The sequence below is a fragment of the Protopterus annectens genome, chromosome 5.part0 (genome assembly GCF_019279795.1).
Source record: "Protopterus annectens isolate FY-2018-M chromosome 5.part0, PAN1.0, whole genome shotgun sequence".
NCBI classification, from domain to species: Eukaryota; Metazoa; Chordata; order Ceratodontiformes; family Protopteridae; genus Protopterus; species Protopterus annectens.
Window position 1 is genome coordinate 155076419 of NC_056735.1, and position 23204 is coordinate 155099622.

At 44.5% G+C, this 23204-nt stretch overlaps 1 protein-coding gene across 7 annotated transcripts in view; it reads right to left on the reverse strand.

Annotated features, from left to right (window-relative positions):
* The window catches only part of INPP4A (inositol polyphosphate-4-phosphatase type I A), a 1931511-nt gene that overhangs the window by 831417 nt on the left and 1076890 nt on the right, over positions 1 to 23204 (reverse strand). For 4 of the 7 annotated variants that reach the window (XM_044072184.1, XM_044072181.1, XM_044072180.1 and 1 more), the window contains one exon: positions 18446 to 18478. The exons of the other annotated variants lie outside the window; for them this stretch is intronic. In XM_044072184.1, the coding sequence (XP_043928119.1) occupies positions 18446 to 18478 (33 nt within the window). The remainder of the gene's footprint in view (positions 1 to 18445; positions 18479 to 23204) is intronic. 7 annotated transcript variants of the gene reach the window in all.

A 23204-nucleotide genomic window follows, 5' to 3' on the forward strand; every position in this document is an offset into this window, starting at 1 on the left:
GAACACCTCTGAGAAAAGCTGTAGAAGTAGATGCAGCCCTGGTGGAATGAGATCTCATCCCCTGGGGGATAGTTTTACTAAGGTGCATATAGCAGAAACGAATACAATGGCTTATCCATTTGGAAATAGTCTGTTTTGAAATAGCCTTTCCCTCTGCAGCAAATGCCACCAATAGGTGCTCAGATTTTCTTAGAGATTTTGTCCTGTTTAAGTAAAATCTAAGTTGTCTGTGTACATCCAATAAATGCAAAATCCACTCCCTCATGTTCTGTGGATTGGGAAAGAAAGTTGGCAAATGAATGGTCTGATTTAGAGTCACACTGGATACCACCTTAGGCATGAAGGATAGATTGGTCCTGAGAGACACCCTGTCCGCATGAAAAATAATGAAAGGCTGCAATGCCATAACAGCCTGTAATTCGGAAATCCTTCTAGCTGAAGTGACTGCCAAAAGGAAAGATGTTTTCCAGGAGAGAAATTTTAAGTCTGCAGTATCAGCTGGCTCGACAGGAGGGAGAGTGAGTTTTTCCAATACAAAACTGAGGTCCCAGGCAGAGGTTGGGGTTCTCCTGAGTGGTCTTACGTTTTTGGCCCCTTTGAGATACTGCTTTAGCAGACGATGAGAAAAGAGCTGAGGTTCTGTGTTGTAATGAGCTGAAATGGCTGAGGAATGGATTTTTATGGAAGAGAAGGACAGGCCCTTGTGAAGCATCTCAGTTAAGTACTGTAAAATCTGAGGAATATTGGGCACTGCTGTGCTTATCCCTTGTGATTGATTCCAGGCACAGTATCTTTTCTATTTGTCAGCATACGATTTTCTAGTACTAGGCCTTCTTGCCTCCAAAACAACATCCATCACAGGTTTGCTGAGGGATGCTAAGGCTGAATTTAGATGATTAGCTGCAAGATTCAGAGTTTGGAGCTGAGTCTGCAGAATTTGGTTGTTCTGCTGAGACAGTAAGTAAGGTGTCTGAGGCAGGTGCCACAGTGGAAGGTGTGACACATTGTGCAGGAGTGGGTACCAGTGTTGGCGAGGCTAGTCTGGAGCAATCAAAATCATTTTTGGTTTGTTCTGTTTGACTTTTTAGTAGAACTTTGGAGAGCAGAGGTAGAGGGGGAAAAGCATAGACTGATACGTTTTTCCAGCTGAATGATACAGCATCCACTTTCAAGGCTCTTTTGTGATGAGTTCTTGTGCAGAATTTGTTCAACTGATAGTTCTGGGGTGAGGTAAAAAGATCTATGTCTGGACTCCCCCATTTGCGAGTCAACATGTTGAATATCCATGGTTCCAGTTTCCATTCGTGTGGGTCCATGAGATTTATGCTTAGTTCGTTGGCAAGAGTATTCAGCTTTCCTGGCAGGAATTGAGCTTGTAGTTGTATCTGATAGGTCAAGGCTGTGTTCCACAATGCCATAGCTAGTCTGCATAGGGGGTAGGAGTGTGTACCCCCCCTGCTTGTTTATGCACCACATAACTGTGGTGTTGTCTGCTTTAGTTTTGAAGATGGCATCGGTCTAATATATAAATCTGTAGGCCTGAAAACACCCTCAGAAGCCGGTGCCTGCACAGCGGCTCTGGACCCATCTAAGGTAGACACATCCGCGGGTTCCATAATTGAAGCATCTCGCGGCATACCGGACTCCGAATGGGTCTCAGTAGAGGCCTGCGAATCAGAAGTTGTGGGTATCAGGGGCTGCGAAAGTGCCTCACTGAGTACTGGCGAACTGGTGACTGGCTTAGGAGAAGCATCGTCGTCAGTTTTGGACCTTGATGGCCTGTCTCTGTCTTTTTCTTTGTGTTTTTTAGGTATTCCAGTAGTCTGATTGCTAACAGATGGCATTTCTGGATAATTAAAGTGTGAGCCAAAATATTTAGAGGCAAAAATATACCGATGTTTAATAGTGCGTTGATTAAATTTAGCACAAAACCGACAGTAAGGTACGTTGTGGTCAGGGCCTAGGCAAGGAATACAGTACAAATGAAAATCCTTATGAGGTATTTGCTTCCCACAAGTAATGCAATTATTAACATTTACTGACATCGGTAAGAAGCAAGAAAAAGTTTCCCCAACGGGGTACTTAGCTTTTTAGTTGAAGACTTCGTTTCTGAAACTCGAAAACAAAAATTTCAGGAGTCGGCCGACCGGCACTTGCGAATTGCTTCTGCTTCAGGCACCACGCGGCAAGAAAGACTGATGTAATGTCGTCAGCTGCATGTTTTATACCCCTGACGACCTGACGTCAAGGAAGAAGAGACAGCAACCGATGCAGGACCCAAGACTTTGTTAATCATGCCGACTGAGGGCAACCTGCCAGCAGATTACCCAAATGTAATGACTGCAACAGTGAAACACGAAGAACATCAAAAGGCATGCTACTAAGAAACCAACCTGGAAACCAAATGGAAACCAAACTGGAGAATCAACAGTTGTGTGACAACAAATCTAACCTCTGTACCACTGTGCCCCCAAAACTTATTTAGCAATTAACTTTACTACTAGAATATTATAAGAATAAAATTATGACTATACCACTGCAATAGTGTGCAGAAGTAGGTCAAATACATAAAAAAGAGGAATAATATAAAAAGAAAAGAAAATGGTAGGCTAAAGACAGTGGTTGTACTGGAGTAAGCTCAATAAATCCAGCAACATTATTATGGCCTAAACATGACAATTTTTCAAGTCTGAGGCAAACAAAGATGCAAATCGGGAGGGTTTATAGAAAATATATGAATTAACTTTATACACAAGAAAAAATAAAACAAGAGAAGAGAGTGGTACAATAAAGCTTTGATTAAGATTTAATACATACATAGTTAGAACAGGTTGGGGAGGACACAACAGCATTTTACAGAAAAACAAGCTGGATATGGAAGACAATAGACTGGGAAATCTACACCAACCACTAGTGCACAAACAGAGACTCGTGGACTTTATCAACACAAATGTCCTGAAACAATTAATCAGAATACCCTCTAGGGGGAACATTTTGGATCTTGTCCTGAAATGGAGGTCATCTTGTACCATTCTGTGCATATCTTCATCACTTGTTACATCTGACCACAAAGACGTCTGCCCAAAGTAAAATTAAAACCAGAGACCCCTTCCACTCAAGATACCTTAGAAATTTCTCTAAGACAAATTACCTAATCCCAAGTGATATACTGGCTAGCTTCAAATCCCCATTAAACCCAGTTAATTTCACAGAATATGCACAACTGTACACCACCACACTATACCAGCATGTGAACTGCAGAAATTCATCAGTACCTGTACAAACAAGTTCAGGGCAAACCCCAGAAACAGACCCCAACGTGGGACCCCAATATCAACAAGCTTTACAATAAAAGGAAGAGAATTTTGACCAAAGTAAGAAGTGGAATTCCCAAGAACGATAAGAGTCCTCACTATTGTACTAAGCAAAACAAACTCAGGAGGTTAAAATCCATCAAAGCCATGTTTGAAGTTAAAATAGCTACACAAACCAAAGACATTCAAAAGACCTTTTTCACTTATGTCCATATTCCCAGAAGCACAATGTAGCGATGCACTGAGCTTATTGTGTGCGATGTTACCTACACTGAGGCTGAAGATATAGCGAACCTACTGGCCAATAAATTCAGTTCAAACATTATTCCTCTCTCCCCTCTATCTGTCCCACAAAATACACCTGAAACCAGCTTGCCTCCAGCTATCACACAAGACCACAACCTAAAAGTGCTACCAAAACATCATTTACCAGGATGCATTTTAAATACTATGACTCATAATTTAATCATTCCCCTAACAACACTGTTCAGCCTCAGCCTCATTACAGGTTTTGTACCAAGTGAATGGAGAACAGCTACAATCATTCTCTTGCATAAGAGAGGACCTACCACAGAAACAAGTCTGACAAGCCTCATATGCAAAGCCATACAAAGACTCATGGAACTAATCAATAAGGACATTGGGTACCTCCAAACACTGGAACCATCTCAGTCTAGATTCAAGGGCTGGTCATACTTACTTAACCTGATGGACTTTTCTGAAAAGATCAACAGCATATCTCTCAACTGTCCAGATTTTCACAGACTGTCCAGATTTTTGCCTCTTATTTGGTCTACTCCTCATAAAATTTGTGATTTTTCTGGCAAATCACGCACATGATCTGAGGAATGAAATCAATAAATGACATACATTTGAGTTTCAAACTTAAAATCCTTCAGAAAATGTATGTTAGCACAAAACCTGTTACACTAGCAACTTTCTAAGTTTATAAGAGCAATATTTAAAATCCGTCCCTATTTTTGGCCCTTTGTCCCCCATTTTCTCAGGCTATGTCCAGATTTCCTGCACTAAGAGGTTAACAGGTATGGTCACCACAGCAATGGATAAAGATAAAATGGTACACACCTCATACCTCAATTTGGATAAAGTTTCTGATGTAATCTGCAACTCAGGCATAATACAAAAGCTAAATAAACTGGGAATTTACCCCTACATCACCCGCTGGATTGTCAACTGGTTCACAGATAGGATGCAGGACATCAAAATATGTGAAGATACCTTCAGAAAGAGACCAGTCACCAGCGCAGTCCCTTCAGGTTCAGTGCTGGGACCTCTCCTAGTTGGCATCTACTTCTTTGATGTAAAAGTCAATACCAAAGGGGTATGGCTGACCATGTCTGCAGCTGACTGCAAAATAACAGCAGTCATTAAAATCTCCAAGTGACTTACCATCCTGCAGGAAAGTTTGCCCCCAAACAATTAACTGGTACCAAATTATGGAATGAAAGCAAATATCAAAAAATGCATTACTGTATCCTTTGGGAAGCCATCTACCCCAGGGAACTACCATACTGACATTATGTCCTTAAAGTTGACTTAGTTCAATATTTGAAAACTTACATGGACAGTGACCTAACTTTCAGCTAATATCAGTCCACTTGTCATAAGAAAGTCCTTCCATATTGCACAACTTATAAACAAAGGGATTGCGTCTTGATCTAGAGATGTCATCGCTCCCTTTTACTCAGCCCTCATTAGGCCAGTCATTGAGTACAATGTTCCCTTTGGCATGTATCTGCCTAGATACATGCAACAACTGGAGTGCCCACACAGATACTTTACCAAAAGGATACAAAACCTAAGCAATATGCCATACATGGACTGACTCAAAACTTTGTGACTATACTCGGTATCATGCAGACGACTAAGAGGTGACATTTATCTGGCACACAAGGCATCCTCTGAACCAAAACTGATGGACCTTCTGCACATAAGCAAATCAAATTACATCAACTTGGTCTAGGAATCTAAACTTCTTCTGCAACATCAACAGAAAGGTTTGAAGGGACAGGTGTATCTTGCAGAGGATATCCATGTAAAGCAAAGCCTGTCCATATTTAAGTGCAACTGGGATCTATAGATGGGTAATAGAAAATGTACATAGAGATTTACCCCCATTCTAATAACTGACACAGGCAGGTTCTAAATGCTTTATTCCATGCATGGGTTTCTCAAATTATCTATGATAAAATCCCAGTTGTTCTCACTAGGGATGATATATAATTATCGACCATGGAATGAGCAAGGCCAGTCTAACACCAAATGGAAATGGTTAACTCAAACACCAAAAGTTTAATTGTCTAGGCTTAAAATGGCCCAAAAGGGCAGCCAGCCTACCTAGGAAGCTAATCCATTGGAAGTTGTTGCTTAAAAGGCAGTGCTGTGCATGTTTAAACAGGAAAAGTTTGTTACATGTTAATAGTGTGTGAACAATTTAAATGTTTTTGGTTCTGTTACATGAAAATTTTTAATAATGCTTTTTTAATTTTACGATTCCAGAAATCAATTAAAACATAGTATTTTATTGACTATGTCAAATAGGGATGCATGAAAAAATAGAAGGAAATGTTTATACAGAATCTGGACAGGAATATGTGGAGCAAGCCTTAACAATACTAGATGAGAAATGATGATATATGTTGAAGAATTTTAATATCATATGTTTAGAAAAAGAAGGTAGTTATTAAGTGAATGTGAAGACCTGGGATACTAAATGCTTACTATCGGTTTTGAATTCTATAATCCTTATTTTCTTTTTGGTAAGCAACATGAGATCTTCGATATTCACCAGAGCTACTACTAATTCAGGTATATAGGCCATCCTTTTAACACCTCAGCTGAAGGATGACAACTCAGTATTACAATATCTCCCTTTTATGCTGCGCTGCAATGTCATTATCGGAATGTGCATCCAAGTATTTTGTATGGTTACAGAACCCACAGCCTCCTGATCTTCCAGGTACCAAAGACATGTATGCAACCTGCTGTGCCATTGACAGTGGTTATTACTGGTTTCCTGGCACTAATATGTCACTATGCTACCAATACATTCTCTTAAACCATTTTTGAAAACTAGCATTTAGTATTCAGTGCATCTAGAAAGTGAAATTAAAAATGCATAAATAAATAATTGCTTTTAAATTAATTTAATGAGCAATTAGCATATATCCTAATGAGAAAAGGAAAGCACATGACCAAAGAAGTGTCAAAAATGGCTGGAAAGTTGATTTAACTGAGCAGAGTAAACTGGCAGCCAAAAAGGGGCTGATAAAAAGTTAACAAAAGTGAGTGAGGATGAAGCTTAGAAGTACCAATTAATAAATCATATTTATGCTGCAACAAAAGAGTAAAAAAAGAAGTTATATACTCACCATAACGTTCCATCTGAGTAGTTCTACTTCATTTGTCTTCAACCTCTGGGCACTGGATCCGTATCGGATCCAAGAAGGCAATTTCACTAGCATCTGCTCCGAGCTTCAAGCTCCTCCCCTTACTCATAATACATCACCACTACCTTCCAATCTCCAGATCGAGTTTGCTGCAACTTACACTGAGAACCCCACCTCAAAAAACACTTTACACACCTAAAAATCAGACAAAAAGGCTGTCCAAATGGTAAGGCCAGGGGGAAGGAGGGAGGGACGGTTTAAGACAAATGAAGTAGAAGTACTCAGATGGAACGTTATGGTGAGTACACAACATCTTTATCTGAAGTAGTTTACTTCATTTGATCTTCAACCTGTGGGACAGAGTCCCCAGCTACCAAATACCTGGCTGGCCCTCATGGAAGGATATTCCGAAGCACCACGGAACCAAAGGATGCTCTCCTACGAGAAATCAAATCCAATTTGTAGTGACAAATAAAGGTATGATATGAGCACCAAGTATCTGCAGAACAAATATCATTTAGTGAGACTCTCGACCAAAAGGCTACAGAAGTAGTCATGGACCTAGTCGAGTGAGCTTTCACCTGACCCGGAAAAGACAAACCTTTATCCTTGTAGATCTGAAGGATACACAAGGAGATCCACCTAGCAATGGTAACCTTGGAGATGGGTTTACCCAACCTAAGGACAAAAACAATTGATCAGATTTGCGAAAGGTTCTAGTCCTGTGTAAACAGAATCGTAACTGTCTATGAACATCCCACAAGTGTAGCCTGTATTCCATTTTGTTAGCAAAATTTGGGAAGAAAACAGGTAAATTGATGATTTGATTGATGTTAACCTGTGATGCTACTTTTGGGAGAAAGGAAGGATTGTTGCGAAGGGAAACCCTGTCTTATGGAAAATCATGTATGGGACGTTAACAGACAACCCTTGCAGTTCTGAAACCCTCTTAACAGAGGTGATAGCCACTAGAAGTGCTGTTTTCCAAGACAAAAACTTAAGATCTGTGGTTGCTGCAGGTTCAAATGGTGGAGCAACCAATGCTTGAAGAACCATAGTAAGGTCCCTTGGAGGAATGGGATCTTTGACCAGAGGACGTAAGATGAAGGTACCTTTAATAAAAGCTTTACACAATCTGGAAGAGGCTAAAGAAGCAGAATTCTTGTCCACATGAAAACAAGAAATGGCAGCTAGTTGAACCTTGATTGTAGAGAGTTAGCTCCTTGTTGAAAAATATCTGCCAGAAAATCCAGAATACCTGAAACAGGAGCTGTGAAGGGGTCTAAACTCCTTTGAGAAGCCCAAAAGGACAAATGTTTCTATTTGCTACGATAAACCTTCCTGGTGGACGAACTATGAGCTGCCACGAGAACAGACTTGACTGAAGAAGACAATCCAGGAGTCCTAGCAATTAAGGTAACTGGAGTAGCCAAGCTGTGAGCTTCAAACTGTTCAGACTTGAATGAGGGACCCTCGAGGGGTGTGAAGTGAGATCATGAATGGGATCCAAGATCCAAGGTGGAGCCAGAAGATGAGACCAAAGGAAGGGAAACCATACCTGGCAAGGCCAAAACGGGGCAATGAGGATCACTTTGCTCCCCAGTTGACAAGCTTTCTATAGAAACCTCGGGATAAGGGTTACACAAGGATAAGCATATAGAAGACCGGGATGCCAAACATGGACTAGAGCGCGTCTCTGGGGGATTCCCCCGGCTGGGGGTTCAGAGCGAAGAACTTGCTGCCCTTCGCATTGGAAAGAGATGCAAAGAGATTGACGCAAGGCTGACCCCACTCTAGAAAGATCTATTCCACTACTGAAGGATTCAGAGACCACTCGTAAGGCATCCGAATAGTCTGACTTATTCTGTCCGTTAGAATGTTGGACCATCCTGGAATGTACGCTGCTGTCAAAAAATGACAAGTGGAGATTGCCCATTCCCAAACTCTCATAGCCTCGCGAAAAGGGGGTAGAATCTGGTCCCTCCCTGTTTGTTGACATACCAGACCACTAACATGTTTTCTGACTGAACTGCAATGGTTCCCAGAGGTAGAAAGGTATGAAGGGCCTGCAACGCCAAAAGGACCGCCCTCATCTCCAGAATGTTTATATGCAAACTGGTCTCAATAGGGAACCATAGGTCTTGGACTGTCATTTCCGAACAATACCCCCCCCCCCCACCCAAGTTGGGAGGCATCTGTGGTCACTGTGGCTTGGGCAAAAGCTGGAACAAAAGGTCGTCCCTCCATAATTTCCTGAGAATGCATCCACCAAAGAAGGGACGATCTGCAGACTCGACTGAGGTGTACTGGGTGCGACAACAGATGATCCAACAGGGACCATTGCACTGCTAAAGTCCACTGTAGTACTCGCATATGCAATCAAGCACACGGAAGAAGCATTATGGTTGCCGCCATAGAACCTAGGGCCCTCAAAACTGATTCTGCTGAGGGAAGGTGAGAACGGTAGATGAAGACAATGTGCATCCTAAGGTTTCGAACTCTCTCCGTGATCAGGAAGATTTTTGTCTGTAGCGTGTCTATTCATGCCCCTATGTACTCTATCATTTGGACAGGATTCAGAAGAGATTTGGTTGTGTTGATTGTAATCCCTAAGTGGAGTGCAAGCTTTAGGAAATAATCTCTGGTCCAACAAAGTAGACGCTTAGTGGGAGCAGTAAGGAGCCAATCGTCCAGGTATAGGTAGACCTTAATCCCATGAAGCCTCAGGTGAGCCGCTACTAGTGCCATCACTTTGGTGAACACCCTGGGGGCTGTGGTGAGACCAAAGGGTAGGGCTCAAAATTGGTAATTATTGGCTCCTAGCCAGAAGGGGAGCTTCTGTGCATCTTTATGTGATAGTAAGCATCCTGGAGGTCGACCGAGCACATCCAGTCGCTCTCTTGCAGGTACTGTGACCATCCGGAACTTTTCTTTGGCAACTGACAGGTTCAGAGTAGATAGGTCCAGAATGGGCCTTAAGTCCCCCGCTTTCTTTGATAGCAAAAAGAACCTGGAGTAGATGCCCGATCCAGACTGATCTGGGGAGATGGGTTCGATGGCTGGTTCTCTAGCAGCTTTAAGATGTACGGGAGGTGCTTGAAAGGTTTGGGAGGAACCACAAATGGGACTGAGTATCCTCTGGAAATTATCTGAAGCACCCAATGGTCTGATGATATGGACTCCCATGCTATCAGGTGCAACGACAGGCGACCCCCGACTGTCTCCAGACCTCCAGAGCAGAGCAGTTTGGCAACCCCTCAGGGTTGCTGCGTGGGCCTGTCCAAGAAAGGTTCTTGAGACCCAAAACTCCTCGGACCCCCTCTGCCTCTGGGCCGGCGTCTATCCTGCCCCTCTCTGCCTCTAGGGGAAGAAAAGCCCTGAGAGTCCTGAGAATACTGAGAATTCTGGAACCACATCTTCTTTTGCCCTCGTTGATTCCAGGAAAAGGATCTGTGAGGGTTCAAGAAGCGAATTCTGACAGCAGACGGTGTCTTCCCATCTTTCGCACTCTGGACCAAGGTGTCTCATTCTTACCAAACAGGGTAGTACCGTCATAAGGGGCATTCTCAAAAGACGCCTTGAAGGGTTCCGTGAACTTTCATAATCTGAGCCAGTCGTTACGCCTCATGAATACGCCAGACCCAGCCGTCCTAGCCACTCCTTCAGTACCATGTGAGAGGAGTCACACGGACATGTTTGAAACCGCTGTCAAAGTAGCCATCCTCGCAGAGAACGTGTCTCTGTCCTGCAACATGGACTTTGGTGGAGACTCAGCCAGTTCCTTAACCAGGTCACACTGTAGTCTAGTAACATGGGGAAGGTAATTTCAGCGCCCTGATGGAAAAGGTTGCTGATGCATAAACCCGCTTCCCTAGGCAGTCAATCATCCTAGACTCATGGTTAGGGGGATGAACCGAGGAACTCTCCTAGGCTAGTTCCTTTTTGGTGGCTGCTGCTACCACCATACCGTCTACAGGGGACCCCTTATTCCACACTGGTCTGTCTGGGGGGGCTCAAAATTTTGTCTAGGCATTTGGGGATTGGTTCCACGGTGTCCAGCTCCTTCCAAGCCCAGGAGGTGACCAAGTCCACCAAAGGATCTGTGGGAGGGGACACCAAGGAAGTAGAAGGGCCGGTGCCGAAAGCCTGAAGGTTTTGGGGCAGACCAACCTCCCCGCTGGCATAAGATTTCCATGATGTCTCTCCAAGGGAGACATCCTTGGGAGGTGGTCTGGGGAAACCTTCACTGTCATCCAAATCCGTGTCCTCAGTGAGGGACTCAGGTGAGTTCACATACCTCCTCTTGCACGTATGCTTGTGAGGTACATCTCCAGTGGGGCTCTCCAGGGGGAACTCGCAAGCCGCTTGTTCCTCAGGGGAAACCACCTGGGGTTCCTCGAGCACAGGCTGTCCCTCAGGTAAAATGATGGGATTCTCACACAAAGCAGAGGAAGTCGGGGCGGAGTCCTAAGATATAGTCAAGGGCCTAGATCCAGTGGAGAGAAAGTACAGTTGTGTACACTTACCATAAATGTACATGCTCGAGTGTATTCACTGTTCCAGTCATCACACTTGGGTTATCTGCCTGCAGGTAAGCCCTCGGTCGGCCAGAATACCAGAGTCTTGGGATTTCTGCATCGGATGTTGTCGCCCCTTCCATGTCGTCAGGGGTAGAAAACAGGCAGCTGACACCATTACATCAGTTTTTCTTGCCCCAGATGTCAGGAGCCCCCAAAATAGGAAGTAATTACATGGTGCGGAACACCTCCAGTAAAAAGTAAATACCATAGCCATAAAATATGGCCAAAAAGAATAAAGGTAAAAAGCATAGAGAAGTAAGGGGGCTGGAGGGAGGGTAACCAGGACTGCAACAGTGAATACACTTGAACATCTACATTTATGGCAAGTGTACACAACTGTACTAAGTTCTTCGTGTTTCACTGTTGCAGTCATCACACATGGGTTGATTCCCAAAGCTGGGGAAGGGTGGAGGCAGTCAAGAAGTATTAGGGCTGGCTAGCAGGCCTTGTAAGACTGCTGTGGCAAATCCAGCTCTGGCTTTAGAAAAGACAGGTAAGTGGTAATGCTTGGTGAAGGTGTGTACAGAACTCCAGATTGCAACTTCTAGGATGTCCCTGGTAGGGACTCCCCTGAAATATGCTGCAGAATTTGAGGTAGCCCTAGTGGAATGAGTTTAGATCCCCTGTGGGGTAGGTTTTCCATGGTGTTTGTAGCAGAAATGGATGCAGTGTGCTATCCATTTGGAAATGGTTTGCTTTGAAATGGCCTTACCCTCTGCCCCTGTAGCAAAGCTGACTAGCAGCTGGTCAGATTTTCTGAAAGGTTTCGTCTTGTCAAGGTAGAACCTGAGTTGTCTATGCACGTCCAAGGAATGCAGGATCCTTTCCCCTTTATTCTGAGGATTAGGAAAAAAGGTTGGCAAATGGATGGCTTGGTTTAAAGCCACACTGGATACCACCTTGGGCATGAATGATGGGTTAGTCCTGTGGGAAACCCTGCCCGCATGGAAAATAATGTAACTCAGACACTCTTCTTGCTGAAGTGATGGCTAGAAGTAAGGCTGTTTTCCAAGACAGGAATTTTAACTCTGCTGTAGCAGCAGGCTCAAAAGGGGGAAGCGTGAGCTTCTCTAGTACAAAGTTAAGGTCCCAGGCAGGAGTGGGAGCTCTCCTCGGGGGTCTTAAATTGTTAGCTTCTCTCAGGAACTGTTTTATCAGAGAGTGAGAAAAGAGGGGTGGCTCAGTATTGTAATGAGCTGAGATGGCAGCGGCATAAATCTTAACTGATGAGAAGGATAGGCCTTTGTGGAGCAGCTCTGCTAGATAATCTAGGATTTGAGGTAAGGTGGGCATGGCTGTGTCCCTACCTTGAGGCTCGCTCCAAGAACAGTATTTTTTCCACTTTTCTGAATAGGATTTCCTAGTACTAGGCCTCCTGGCCTCCAGGATAACATCTAGCACCTGTTTGCTGAGGGTTGCTGGTGATGTATTCAGGGAATAAACCAGGCTGCAAGGTTCAGGGATTGCAGCTGAGGATGCAAAATCTGTCCCTCCTGCTGGGACAGCAGAGAGGGGGGTCTGATGTAGGTGCCAGGGCGGCACTGCTGTCAGATTGTGTAGGAGTGGGTACCAGTGCTGGCGTGGCCAGTCTGGTGCAGTAAGGACTGTCCTTGGCCTGTCCTGTTTGATCTTGAGTAGTACTTTTGAGAGGAGGGGCAGAGGGGAAAAGGCATAGACTGAGAGGTTTTCCCATGTAAAGGATAGGGCATTCACTCTCAGTGCCTGGCTGTGGGGAGTTCTGGTGCAAAATTTGCTCAATTGATGGTTTTGGGGGGAAGCAAAGAGGTCCACCTCTGGTGTTCCCCACCTGTGGATTAGAAGTTTGAATGAGTTGGGATCCAGTTTCCACTCATGTGGATCCAGTAGATTTCTGCTTAAGTCGTCTGCCAGTGAATTTTGCTTGCCTGGCAGGAACTGAGCTTGCAGGTGCACTTGATTGCTCAAGGCTGTGTTCCACAGAGCCATGGCTAACCTGCAGAGTGGACAGGAATAAGTTCCCCCCTGCCTGTTTATGTACCATATAACTGTGGTGTTGTCTGTCTTTATCAAGAGTTGTCCTGGAAGGATAAGGTATTTGAAGGCAGTCAGTGCATTCTGTACAGCTAACATTTCTTTTTGATTGATATGCAGGTGAATTTGTCCTGGGCTCCATTTGCCTTGAATGCATTTGCCTGCCATGTGAGCCCCCCATGCATAGTCTGATGTGATGCATCTGTTGTCAGGGTTTGGGCGGCGAGGGGTTGAGTGAAAGGGAGTCCCTTGTTGTGGTTGCAAGCCTCTGCCCACCACAGGAACTCTGTCCTTAGGCAAGGAATGATAGGAATCACTGTTTCCAGGTCCTGAGAATGTTGACACCAGAGACTTTTCAAGTACCATTGAAGTTTCCTCATATGCAGTCTTGCATATGGAATTAGGAGAATGCATGAGGCCATCAATCTTGGGGCTTGCAGTATTTTTTTTGCAGATAGCTGGGTTTTGGTGGCCAGTAGTTTGAAGCAATTTGTCAAACAAACCTGCTTTTCTGGATTGAGGAATGCCATCTGGGAAGTTGTGTTCAAGCTTGCTCCCAGGAATACAATCTTTTGGCGGGGTAACAGATGTGATTTATTTTTGTTGATGGTATACCCCAGAGAGGTTAGGAGTCTCTTTATAAACATCAGGTGCTGAAGTACCAATTCCTGACTGTCAACTTGAATCAGGCAATCGTCCAAGTATGGGTACATTTGAATATTTCTCCGCCTGCAGTATGCAATAGCTTGAGCCAGGCAATTTGTGAATACCCTGGGCGCAGTAGATAAGCCAAAGGGAAGTGCAGAGAACTCATAGTGCATACAACCTGCCCTGAAACGTAGATATTTCCTGCAAGATTCCCTTATGGGGATGTGCAGATAAGCTTCTTTTAAGTCTAGGGTGACTAGCCAGGAGTCCTTGGCGAGCATAGGAAGCAACTGCTGGAGTGGAAGCATTTTGAATTTTGGCACTACCAGGAAGGTGTTGAGAATTGACAGATCCAGGCTAGGACGCCAACAGTTCTCTTTTCTGGGCACCAGGAACAGTCTGGAGTAGAAATCCTGTCCCCTTTGCTCTTTTGGAACAGGTTGAATAGCCCTGATACTGAAGAGAGAAAGTACTTGTTTTTGGGCCTCTCCCCACTGGTTTGGAGGAAAGTCTGGCAACCCGCTTGGAGTTGGCAGTGAGTGGAAGTAGAATCTGTATCCCTGGGATACAATGTTTAAGACCCATCAGTCCTAGGTAATGTACTCCCAGTTTTTTGCATGCAGGGTGAGGTTCCCTCCTAGGGGTGCAAGTGCTTGGGCATAGCTGGGAAGGATGAAAGACAAGTCATTGTGAACTTTTTCCATATGGGGCTGGCTTACCATCCCCTGTTTTTGAGGTGGGAGCACTCCATTGTTTAGATCTGTGCATACCCTGAGACTGTAGTCTTTGCGGTCTGTTGCCCCTGTATTTGGACTGAGAAGGTCTGAAAGGGACTGGAAAGGACCAGTTTTTTGAAGGCCAATGCCTACTGAATCTAGGTGGCCTCACCTGTAAGAAATCTTTAACCATTTGCATAGATTTAGCTTTTTCCTCCATCTTTTTAAGAACTACTTCTGCTTTTGTGCCAAACATTCATGGTTTAATGGAGCATCCAGTCATTTTGCTTTGACATGGTCTGGCAAGATTTGCTCCTTCAGCCAAGCATGCCTTCTCAGAACAGACCCAGTGACAACAGCCCTGCAAGATGCTTCTAATGCAGCAAAACCACACTGCAAAGTAAGTTTACCAACTTGGTTTGGAGAATGCATTAACTCTTGTAAATCTTTATTTTCTGCACAATCAGGAATCAACAACATTTTTTGTTTAATTAGTTCCATAATATGCTGCTGGTACTTTAACATGTGAAACTGGCAATTTAAAGCCCTTATGGCAAGAGTTGCAGAGGTATATATCTTCTTACCCCATCTGTCTAAAGCCCAAGAATCCCTGTCTGAAAGGGTAGGGTTTTTGGCTGTAGTAGCCTCAATACATTTAGGTCCCTGGGAAATGGTCTCTGGATCCGCAGTGGGATTTTTAAAGAGAAATTTGTGAGAGTCAGGTACTCTGTAGTACCTGTCAGGCTTTCTAGGAGATGGTGGTAAAGTATCAGGGCCAAGACTGGATTCCATAAAGACATCATCTAGAATATCCAGGACAGGGGGTATAGCTAGAGGCCTGTGCTGAGGCAAGTCTAAAAATTCTCTGAGCCTCTTTTTGGACTGTGGGTATTCCTGGTATTCCCAGCGGAAATGCTCCCTTAGGGTATGCAAGGTTTCACCGAAAGAAAAGCCCTCTGGAAGGGAGGCAGAGGGTATGGAATCTGTAAAATCAGAAGGGAAATCTATTCTTTGCCTTTTAGAGGGGGAAGGCTTGCTTCCCCTAATTAAAGTAATAAGGTCTTCAGCCATTCTAAGCATTTGTTTCTGTGGCATGGGAGCTTGAGAATGCACTTTGTTCATCAGTTTCTTAAGCGTAGTGTAAACTCTGGGCCTGAGAAACTCAGTAGTTTTAGTCAGAAACGAAGTAGTTGGTTTAATGCGAACATCGGAAGGTCTGAATACACCCTCAGAAGCCTGTGCCTGCACAGTGGCTCCCGACACATGCAAGGTAAACATCGGCAGGTTCCATAATCGAAGAAGCATCTCACAGCATACACGACTCCGATTGGGTATCAGTAGAGGCCTGGAAATCTGTAGAAGCGGGTATCAGGGGCTGCAAAAGCACCTCACTGAGTACCAGTGGACTGGCGACTAATTTAATGGAAGCATCATCGGCAGTTTTGGACCTATGCAGTCTGTCTCTGTCTTTATCCTTACGTTTATTCGGAAGATCGGTAGTTGGATGGCTTATCAAAGCCATTTTGGAATACGGAGAACGAGAGTGAAAGAATTTAGTGACAAAGATAGCCCAACAACGAATAGTTTGGGCGTTGAACATGGCACAAAACTGACAGCAAGGAAAGTCGTGGTCTGGGCTTAAACAGGTGATGCAGTTAGAATGAAAATCTCTGTGAGGTATTTGCTTTCCACAGGCAAGACAATTGTTAACTTTTTCTGACATCGGTTAGAGCAAGAAAAAATGATCCCCAACGGGGTACTTAGCTTTAGAAGACTTCAGGTTTGAAACTCGAAAAATTTAAATTTCAGGTAGCGGCTGATCGGCACTTGCAAACTGCTTCTGCTTTGGGCTCCCGCACGGCAAGAAAAGCTGATGTAATGGCGTCGGCTGCCTGTTTTATACCCCTGATGACCTGACAGCATCCGACACAGAAATCCCAAGTCTCTGGTATTCGGGCCGCCTGTGGACTATCTGCAGGCAGATAACCCCAGTGTGATGACTGCAACAGTTAAACAAAAAGAACATCCCTTTCTACCACGTTGAACGCCGAGGGAGAACGAGCTTCCTGGGCCACCAGTAAGGGAACCGCTCTCCCTGGATCAGACGATTCCCGACGCAAGAATCGGAGTCAAGCCCAAAGTGGATGGAGCTCTGAAGGGGGGAACTTGACTCAACATTGGAGCCGATGGAAAAAAGTTCCACTCCCTCAGATCTGACACCCAGGCTCTGGCTCCGAGAGCCATTTGGATCCAAACTGGTCAGATCAGACATGCTCTAGGCAGCTGCCGGCATCAAGGAGTCAGGTACCGTCGGCGCCGACACCCTGACTAAGGGCATCCTCGGATCCATGTACCCGAAACCAGGGGTAGGATCAGAAAGAGATATTGGTGTGAAGAAGGGAAGCGAGCCCCCCCCCCCCCGACGGAGAGGGGGCTGGCAAGACTCCCATCTGAATTTGTGTATGAATGAACCTCCGCATCTTTTTATCCATGTCAACTTCAGAAAGGCTACGGGTGGAACCCAACGAAGCCATGGACTCCGACCTGGCGGGTTGAGGAACCAAGGCTCTAGATGGTGGTTGTGGCTAATGTTGCCTAGACTGACTCTTGGCGGGAGTTCCTGACTGAGCTGAAAGGTCCTGGGACCTCTTTCTTTTCTCTGATTGGTGCTCTCTCTCCTTCTCTCTGCCTGTTCTGCCCTCCGCTTATGTAGGCTTAGAAGTGGAAGGGCAAGTCCCAGCCTGGGAGGGAGGAGAAGGAAGGACAAGAGAAGAAGGAGAGGCGGCCACAGCAACTGCTGTGACAGCAGCAGAAGAGGAGGCAACCACCTCCATAGAAGGTAGGCCTTTCAAGGCTAACTTGGCCCATCTATCCTTGAGGGCATGCGGGTTAAAACCCGCGCAAATAGCACATTCAGTGGTCAAATGTGCCGCACCCAAACACATCATGCAAATAGTGTGACCATCAGCAGGTGACAATTTGTGGCCACACTCAGTGCACCTCTTAAAGACTGGCTTAGAATTTGCCACGTCCCAACACAAAGACTATGAGAGAAATTTTAAACAAGTTATGGAAAACTATTTCTCTACAACACACCCACTCACCATACACTCAGAAAGCACAGAAAAAGTTGAGGAGAAGGGAAGACAGCTATGCACTAAACTAACTACCTAAAAACTAAACAAAAAGGCTAAAACTTGACACATCAGCGAGGGGGAGGAAGAGAAGGAATCTACACAGACAAGAACAGACTCAAAAAACACTAATAATACCAAAAAACCCAACTCATAACTCGGAGCTCAGAATCACAATGCTTTTGGCTAGCTGCGGCAAACGAGATCTGGGGGTTGGAAGGTAGTGGTGGTGTATTATGGGTAAGGGGTGGAGCTTGGAGCTCAGAGCAGATGCTAGTGAAATTGCCTGCTCGAATTCGATACGGATCCAGTACCCACAGGTTGTAGATCAAATGAAGTAAACTACTTCAGATCTGTATTATAACAATATATTACAACTGCAATACTACTTTTAGATAAAAAGATATACAATATCATAATGGTTCCAACAGACAGACAAGCAAATTCCTCCATCCCTTCCCCACTAAACTGAGACAAAGGTTGACATGCATGTCTAACTGGTATTAATTTTACTACTCCATGCTCACGTTTAGGGATAGCCACCAAATCTACTACCACAGTAGTTAAGCATGCAAAAGAAATAAAAATATGTCATATAAAAAGCAGAAAGCAATGGCTGGGATGTGCACATACCTGGAGTTGACTCTTCAGCTTGTGTGTGGCAATCTGTACAAAAATGGAGGAGCACATGCATCATTAAAAAGCTGCATTACTTTACACAAAACATGTAAACAAAAACAAGCAACAGAAGGCTTTCAGCAGCAGCTGCATAAATTCATTAACAGGCATTAGCAAAGCATAAGGACAACTCAGCTAAAAAGAATACATATTTAAAATATAGCTGGGAAGTTTGATGCAAAACAGTTTCCACTGCCAATTAAGCTGATACCTAAAATTTGCCCTACTACGTTTCCTGGTTAAAAAGAAAATGAAAATGCTGACAATCAATTAATGTAAACTGGCAAGTAAGAATTACTTTAATTACATATATTATAAGTGTGTGTACATATAATGTAATATAGTGTTACCTAGCCCCTTTAAGCATGCTAGCTTAGAAGTGCCATGAATCAGTGGTTTCTGGTTCCTTTATTGATGCTAACCCAGAAACAGGCAAGGAGGTTAGAGTTAATGGGCTGCTGCTCATAGGGATATTTAATGCACAGTTCCATGATGAAGCAGAAATTTGTGATTTCTGGTTTTGAAGACGGTCCTGTGAGGACTCTAGAAAGAGTTACATATACCAAAAGGAAGAAATTCAGACGGTACCCCTGGATGGGGAGGGAGCCGAATCATTTAAAGCAGACTATAAAAAGAAGTTATGTACTCACCATATCGTTCCATGTGAGTTGTTCATCTCACCTTCATTCTTAATGATGTGTTCGGAGCCGATCCTCGGCTCCAACTTGGCCAACTGCAAAAGCTCGAGGTCTTCAACCAGCTCGAGGCCAATTCCCTATCCTATGATGCACCCTGATCTTCCCTCAGATCTTGTTTGCTGCCAACTGACTACCTACTAGTATTAATATGGCACTCTGACAGCTGGATAAGAAACAATGCACCATATAAGAAAGGTGACGGACCTCAAGTAGACTAGATGGGGGTTGGAGGGTGAGACTTAAGAATGAAGGCGAGATGAACAACTCACATGGAACGTTATGGTGAGTACATAACTTCTTTATGTGAAGTTGTTCTATCTCGACGTTCCTTCTTACTGATGGGTAGCATCCCAAGCACCATCTTTTTCAGGTGGCTCACGGAAGAATATTCCTCAGAACTGTGGAACCAAAGGAGGTCCTGTCCCTGGAGGCCTTGTCTACCTTGTAATGAGTGATAAAGTTATAAGGTCTTGACCAGGTAGCTACTGCACAAACAGAATGTAATGGTAACTTTGCAGAAAAATCTAATGATGTTGAAACAGCTCTAGTAGAGTGGGCCTTTATTTTTTGTTGTAAGAGAGCATTCCCTGAATTATAAACAAAGGAAATGCAATCTGATGGCCATCTTGACAAGGTTACTTTTGTCACTGGGGCACCCTTTTTCGAATCCGAAAGAGAAACAAAGAGCTGATCCATTGATCTGAATTGTTTCGTTCTATCTAGATAAAATCAGAGTTGTCTATGAACATCAAGTTTGTGCAGTATGTGTTCCATCCTATTTGTGCATTTAGGAAAGAAAACGAGCAACTCAATGGATTGGTTAAGATTTGTCTCTGAACAAACTTCTGGTAAAAAGGATGGATTCGTTCTGAGTGAAACTCTGTCATTATGGAAAATCAGATAAGGAGGTTTAATGGTTAAGGCCTGCAACATAGAAATCCTCTGAGCAGAAGTAATAGCTATCAAAAATAGTCTTCCATGAAAGGAATTTCAAAAGACAGGTTGAAGCTGGTTCGAAAGAAGGTAATATAATTCTGGAGAGAACAAAATTTAGGTTCCATGGCATGGCTGGAGCTCTGGTATGTGGTCTCAAATGAATGGTACCCTTAAGAAAGGCTTTAGAGAGTCGATGCGACATGACATGAGAACCTTGGAAGCCAAGATGAAAGTTTGAGATTGCTGCTAATTGAACTCTGATGCTAGCTGCAGCAGCTCCTTCACTGAAAAGTTTAGTCAGAAATTCCAATATAGATGAGATCGGAGCTAGGTAGGGATCAACATCATTCTGAGATGCCCACAGAGAAAATCTCTTCCATTTGCTAAGATATAACTTTCTGGTGGATGATTTATGAGAGGATGTTATAATATATTGGGCCTCCATTTAGAGGTTGTAAATGTTGGCTATTGTTGGAATTGGAGCAGCCAAGCTGTCAGTTTGAGGGAATGAAGAGAAGGATGAAGAGCCCCCGATAAATGCGTCAGCAGATCTGGAACTGGGTCCAGGATCCAGGGTTTTTCCAAGAGATGAGGCCGGAAGAAGGGAAACCAAATTTGCCGAGGCCAGTAAGGGGCTATTAAGATTATGGTCCTTCCCAGAAATTTTGCTTTCTGTAATACTTTGGGTATCAGAGGGAAGGGAGAAAAGGCATAAAGGAGACCTAGGGGCCAACTGTGTACCAGTGCATCCCTTGGGGCATCCCCCTGTGGGGGGATCAGGGCAAAGTACCTGCTGCATTTTGTGTTTGTTGGGGTTTCAAAGAGATCGCATCAAGGCTGGCCCCACCTGCGGAATATCCGTTCCGCTACTTGTTTTTTTAGGGACCACTCGTGAGGCAAAATAATTGCCCTGCTTAGCCTGTCTTCTATCACACTGGATTTCCCCGGGATATGCTTTGCTATCAGAAAGCGCTGGGTGGAGTTTGCCCCCTGCCATACTCTCAGGGCCCCTCGACACAGGGGCTAAGATTTGGTTCCTCCTTGTTTGTTTATGTACCAGACCACTGATCTGTTGTCTGTTTGAATTGCAATTGCTCCCGGAGGTAGAGCGTCTTGAAAAGACTGCAACGCTGGAAGTACTGCTCTCCTCTCCAGAACATTTATAAGCAGATGAGCCTCGTGTTTCTTCCACATGCCTTGGGCTGTTCTTCCCCAATAATGCACCCCCCACCCTATCAAGGAAGCGTCCATGGTCACCGTGGCTATGGGATTGGGTAGAATGAATGGACGGCCCTGAGTTACCTGTTGAGATCTCAGCTACCATTGAAGTTCCTTCTTGCATGTAATCATTATGATGATTTGGTGTGACATTGGGAGTTCCTGAAAGGGCCACTGAGGGAATAGGAACCACTGTAGAACTCACATGAGCATTCGAGCGAGGGGAATGGCTATGATCGCTGCCGCCATTGATCCTAGCAATCTGATTACCATAGAGACCAAGGATTTTGCCGTTGGAAGCAAGTCTAATATTTGTTTTCAAAAGAGACAAATTCTTTCTGGAGGCAGTCTTAATGTCATTGCAACTGTGTTTAGTTCTGCTCCTATAAAGACAGTCTGTTGCGAGGGCGATAAGGCAGATTTTTCTGAGCTGATGGTAATCTACAATTGATTGCAGAGATTTAAGGTTGTGTCCCTCACCTGAATGAGTTGATACTTGGTGGTGGCAGTGAGGAGCCAGTCGTCTAGATATGGAAACACATGGAATCCCAAACGTCTCAGGTGAGCGGTGACTACTGCCATACATTTGGTGAATACTCTGGGGGCTGTAGTGAGACCAAAGGGCAAAGCGCAAAATTGATAATGGAAGGCTCCCAGTCAGAAGCGTAGATGACCCCTGGATGGCCTGTCCATCTTTATGTGGTAGTACGCATCCTGAAGATCTATAGAGAACATCCAATTGTCTTTCCCCAGAAAAGGGAGCCTTGACTGAAGCGTGACCATCCAGAACTTCGTCTTTTTTACTGACTTGTCTAGTCTGCTGAGTTCTCCAGTCCCCCGTTTTCTTTGGAACTAAAAAGAACCTTGAGTAAGTTCCGGATCCTCTCTGGTCTGCTGGGACTGGCTAGATGACCCTTTTCTCCAGCAACCTTTGGACCTCTAAGGCTGCTTGGTCCCTGTGACTGGGTGGAACGTCTGGGATTTTCTTTACTAGAGGAGGTGGGGAGTGGCAAAGGGAATTGACTATCCTCTGGATATTATGCTTTGTACCCAGCTGTCTTGTTATTTTTAGCCAGGCATCTAGGTACAAAGAAAGGCACCCCCCAGACTGCCTCCAGAGATGAACAGTTGGGCCTCCTTTCAGGAGCGCTGATAGGGCTTGCCAAAGAACTGATCTGCGTCGTCCTGGTTCTGCAGAACCCCTCTGCCGCATGGGCGACGTCTTCCGTTATTACCCCCTTCTCTGCCTCTAGAGGGGGTTTCACCAGGAGTGTTCCGGAAAGATCCTTGAGATTTATGGAACCAGATCTTTCCACACCCCCCCTCCCTTTGGGGTAAGGTCTATTTGGGGTTGAAAAACGTACTCCAACGGCAGACAAAGTCTTTCCGTCTTTTTCACTCCTGGTAAGTGTTTCCTTTACCTTTGGTCGAAATAGGAATGAAACGCCAAAGGGGGTGTTAATGAAGGAAGACTTAAAGGGTTCTACAACGGAACATAAGTGCATCCAGGAATGTCTCCTGAGAGTGATTCCGGTACCCACTGCTCTGCTTGTACCATCAGCTGCATATAACAACAGATGCATGGACGAGTTCACAATCTAATTAAGAGTGGAGAGCTGGAAATTACCTTGTCCGAGACCTCTGTAGCTACTGAACCCTGCAGGGTGTCTCCTAGCTCCTTCAGGAGATCCCTTTGTAACCTAGTGAAATGTGTGAGGTAGTTCAGCTATTGCAGGACAAAGGCCACTGAACTAAACATGCGCTTCCCATACCTGTCCATGATCCTGGATTCTCTTATTAGGAGGATGAACAGATGAAGAAGTCTCTGATAACTCCTTCTTGGTGGCTGCTGCCACCACCAC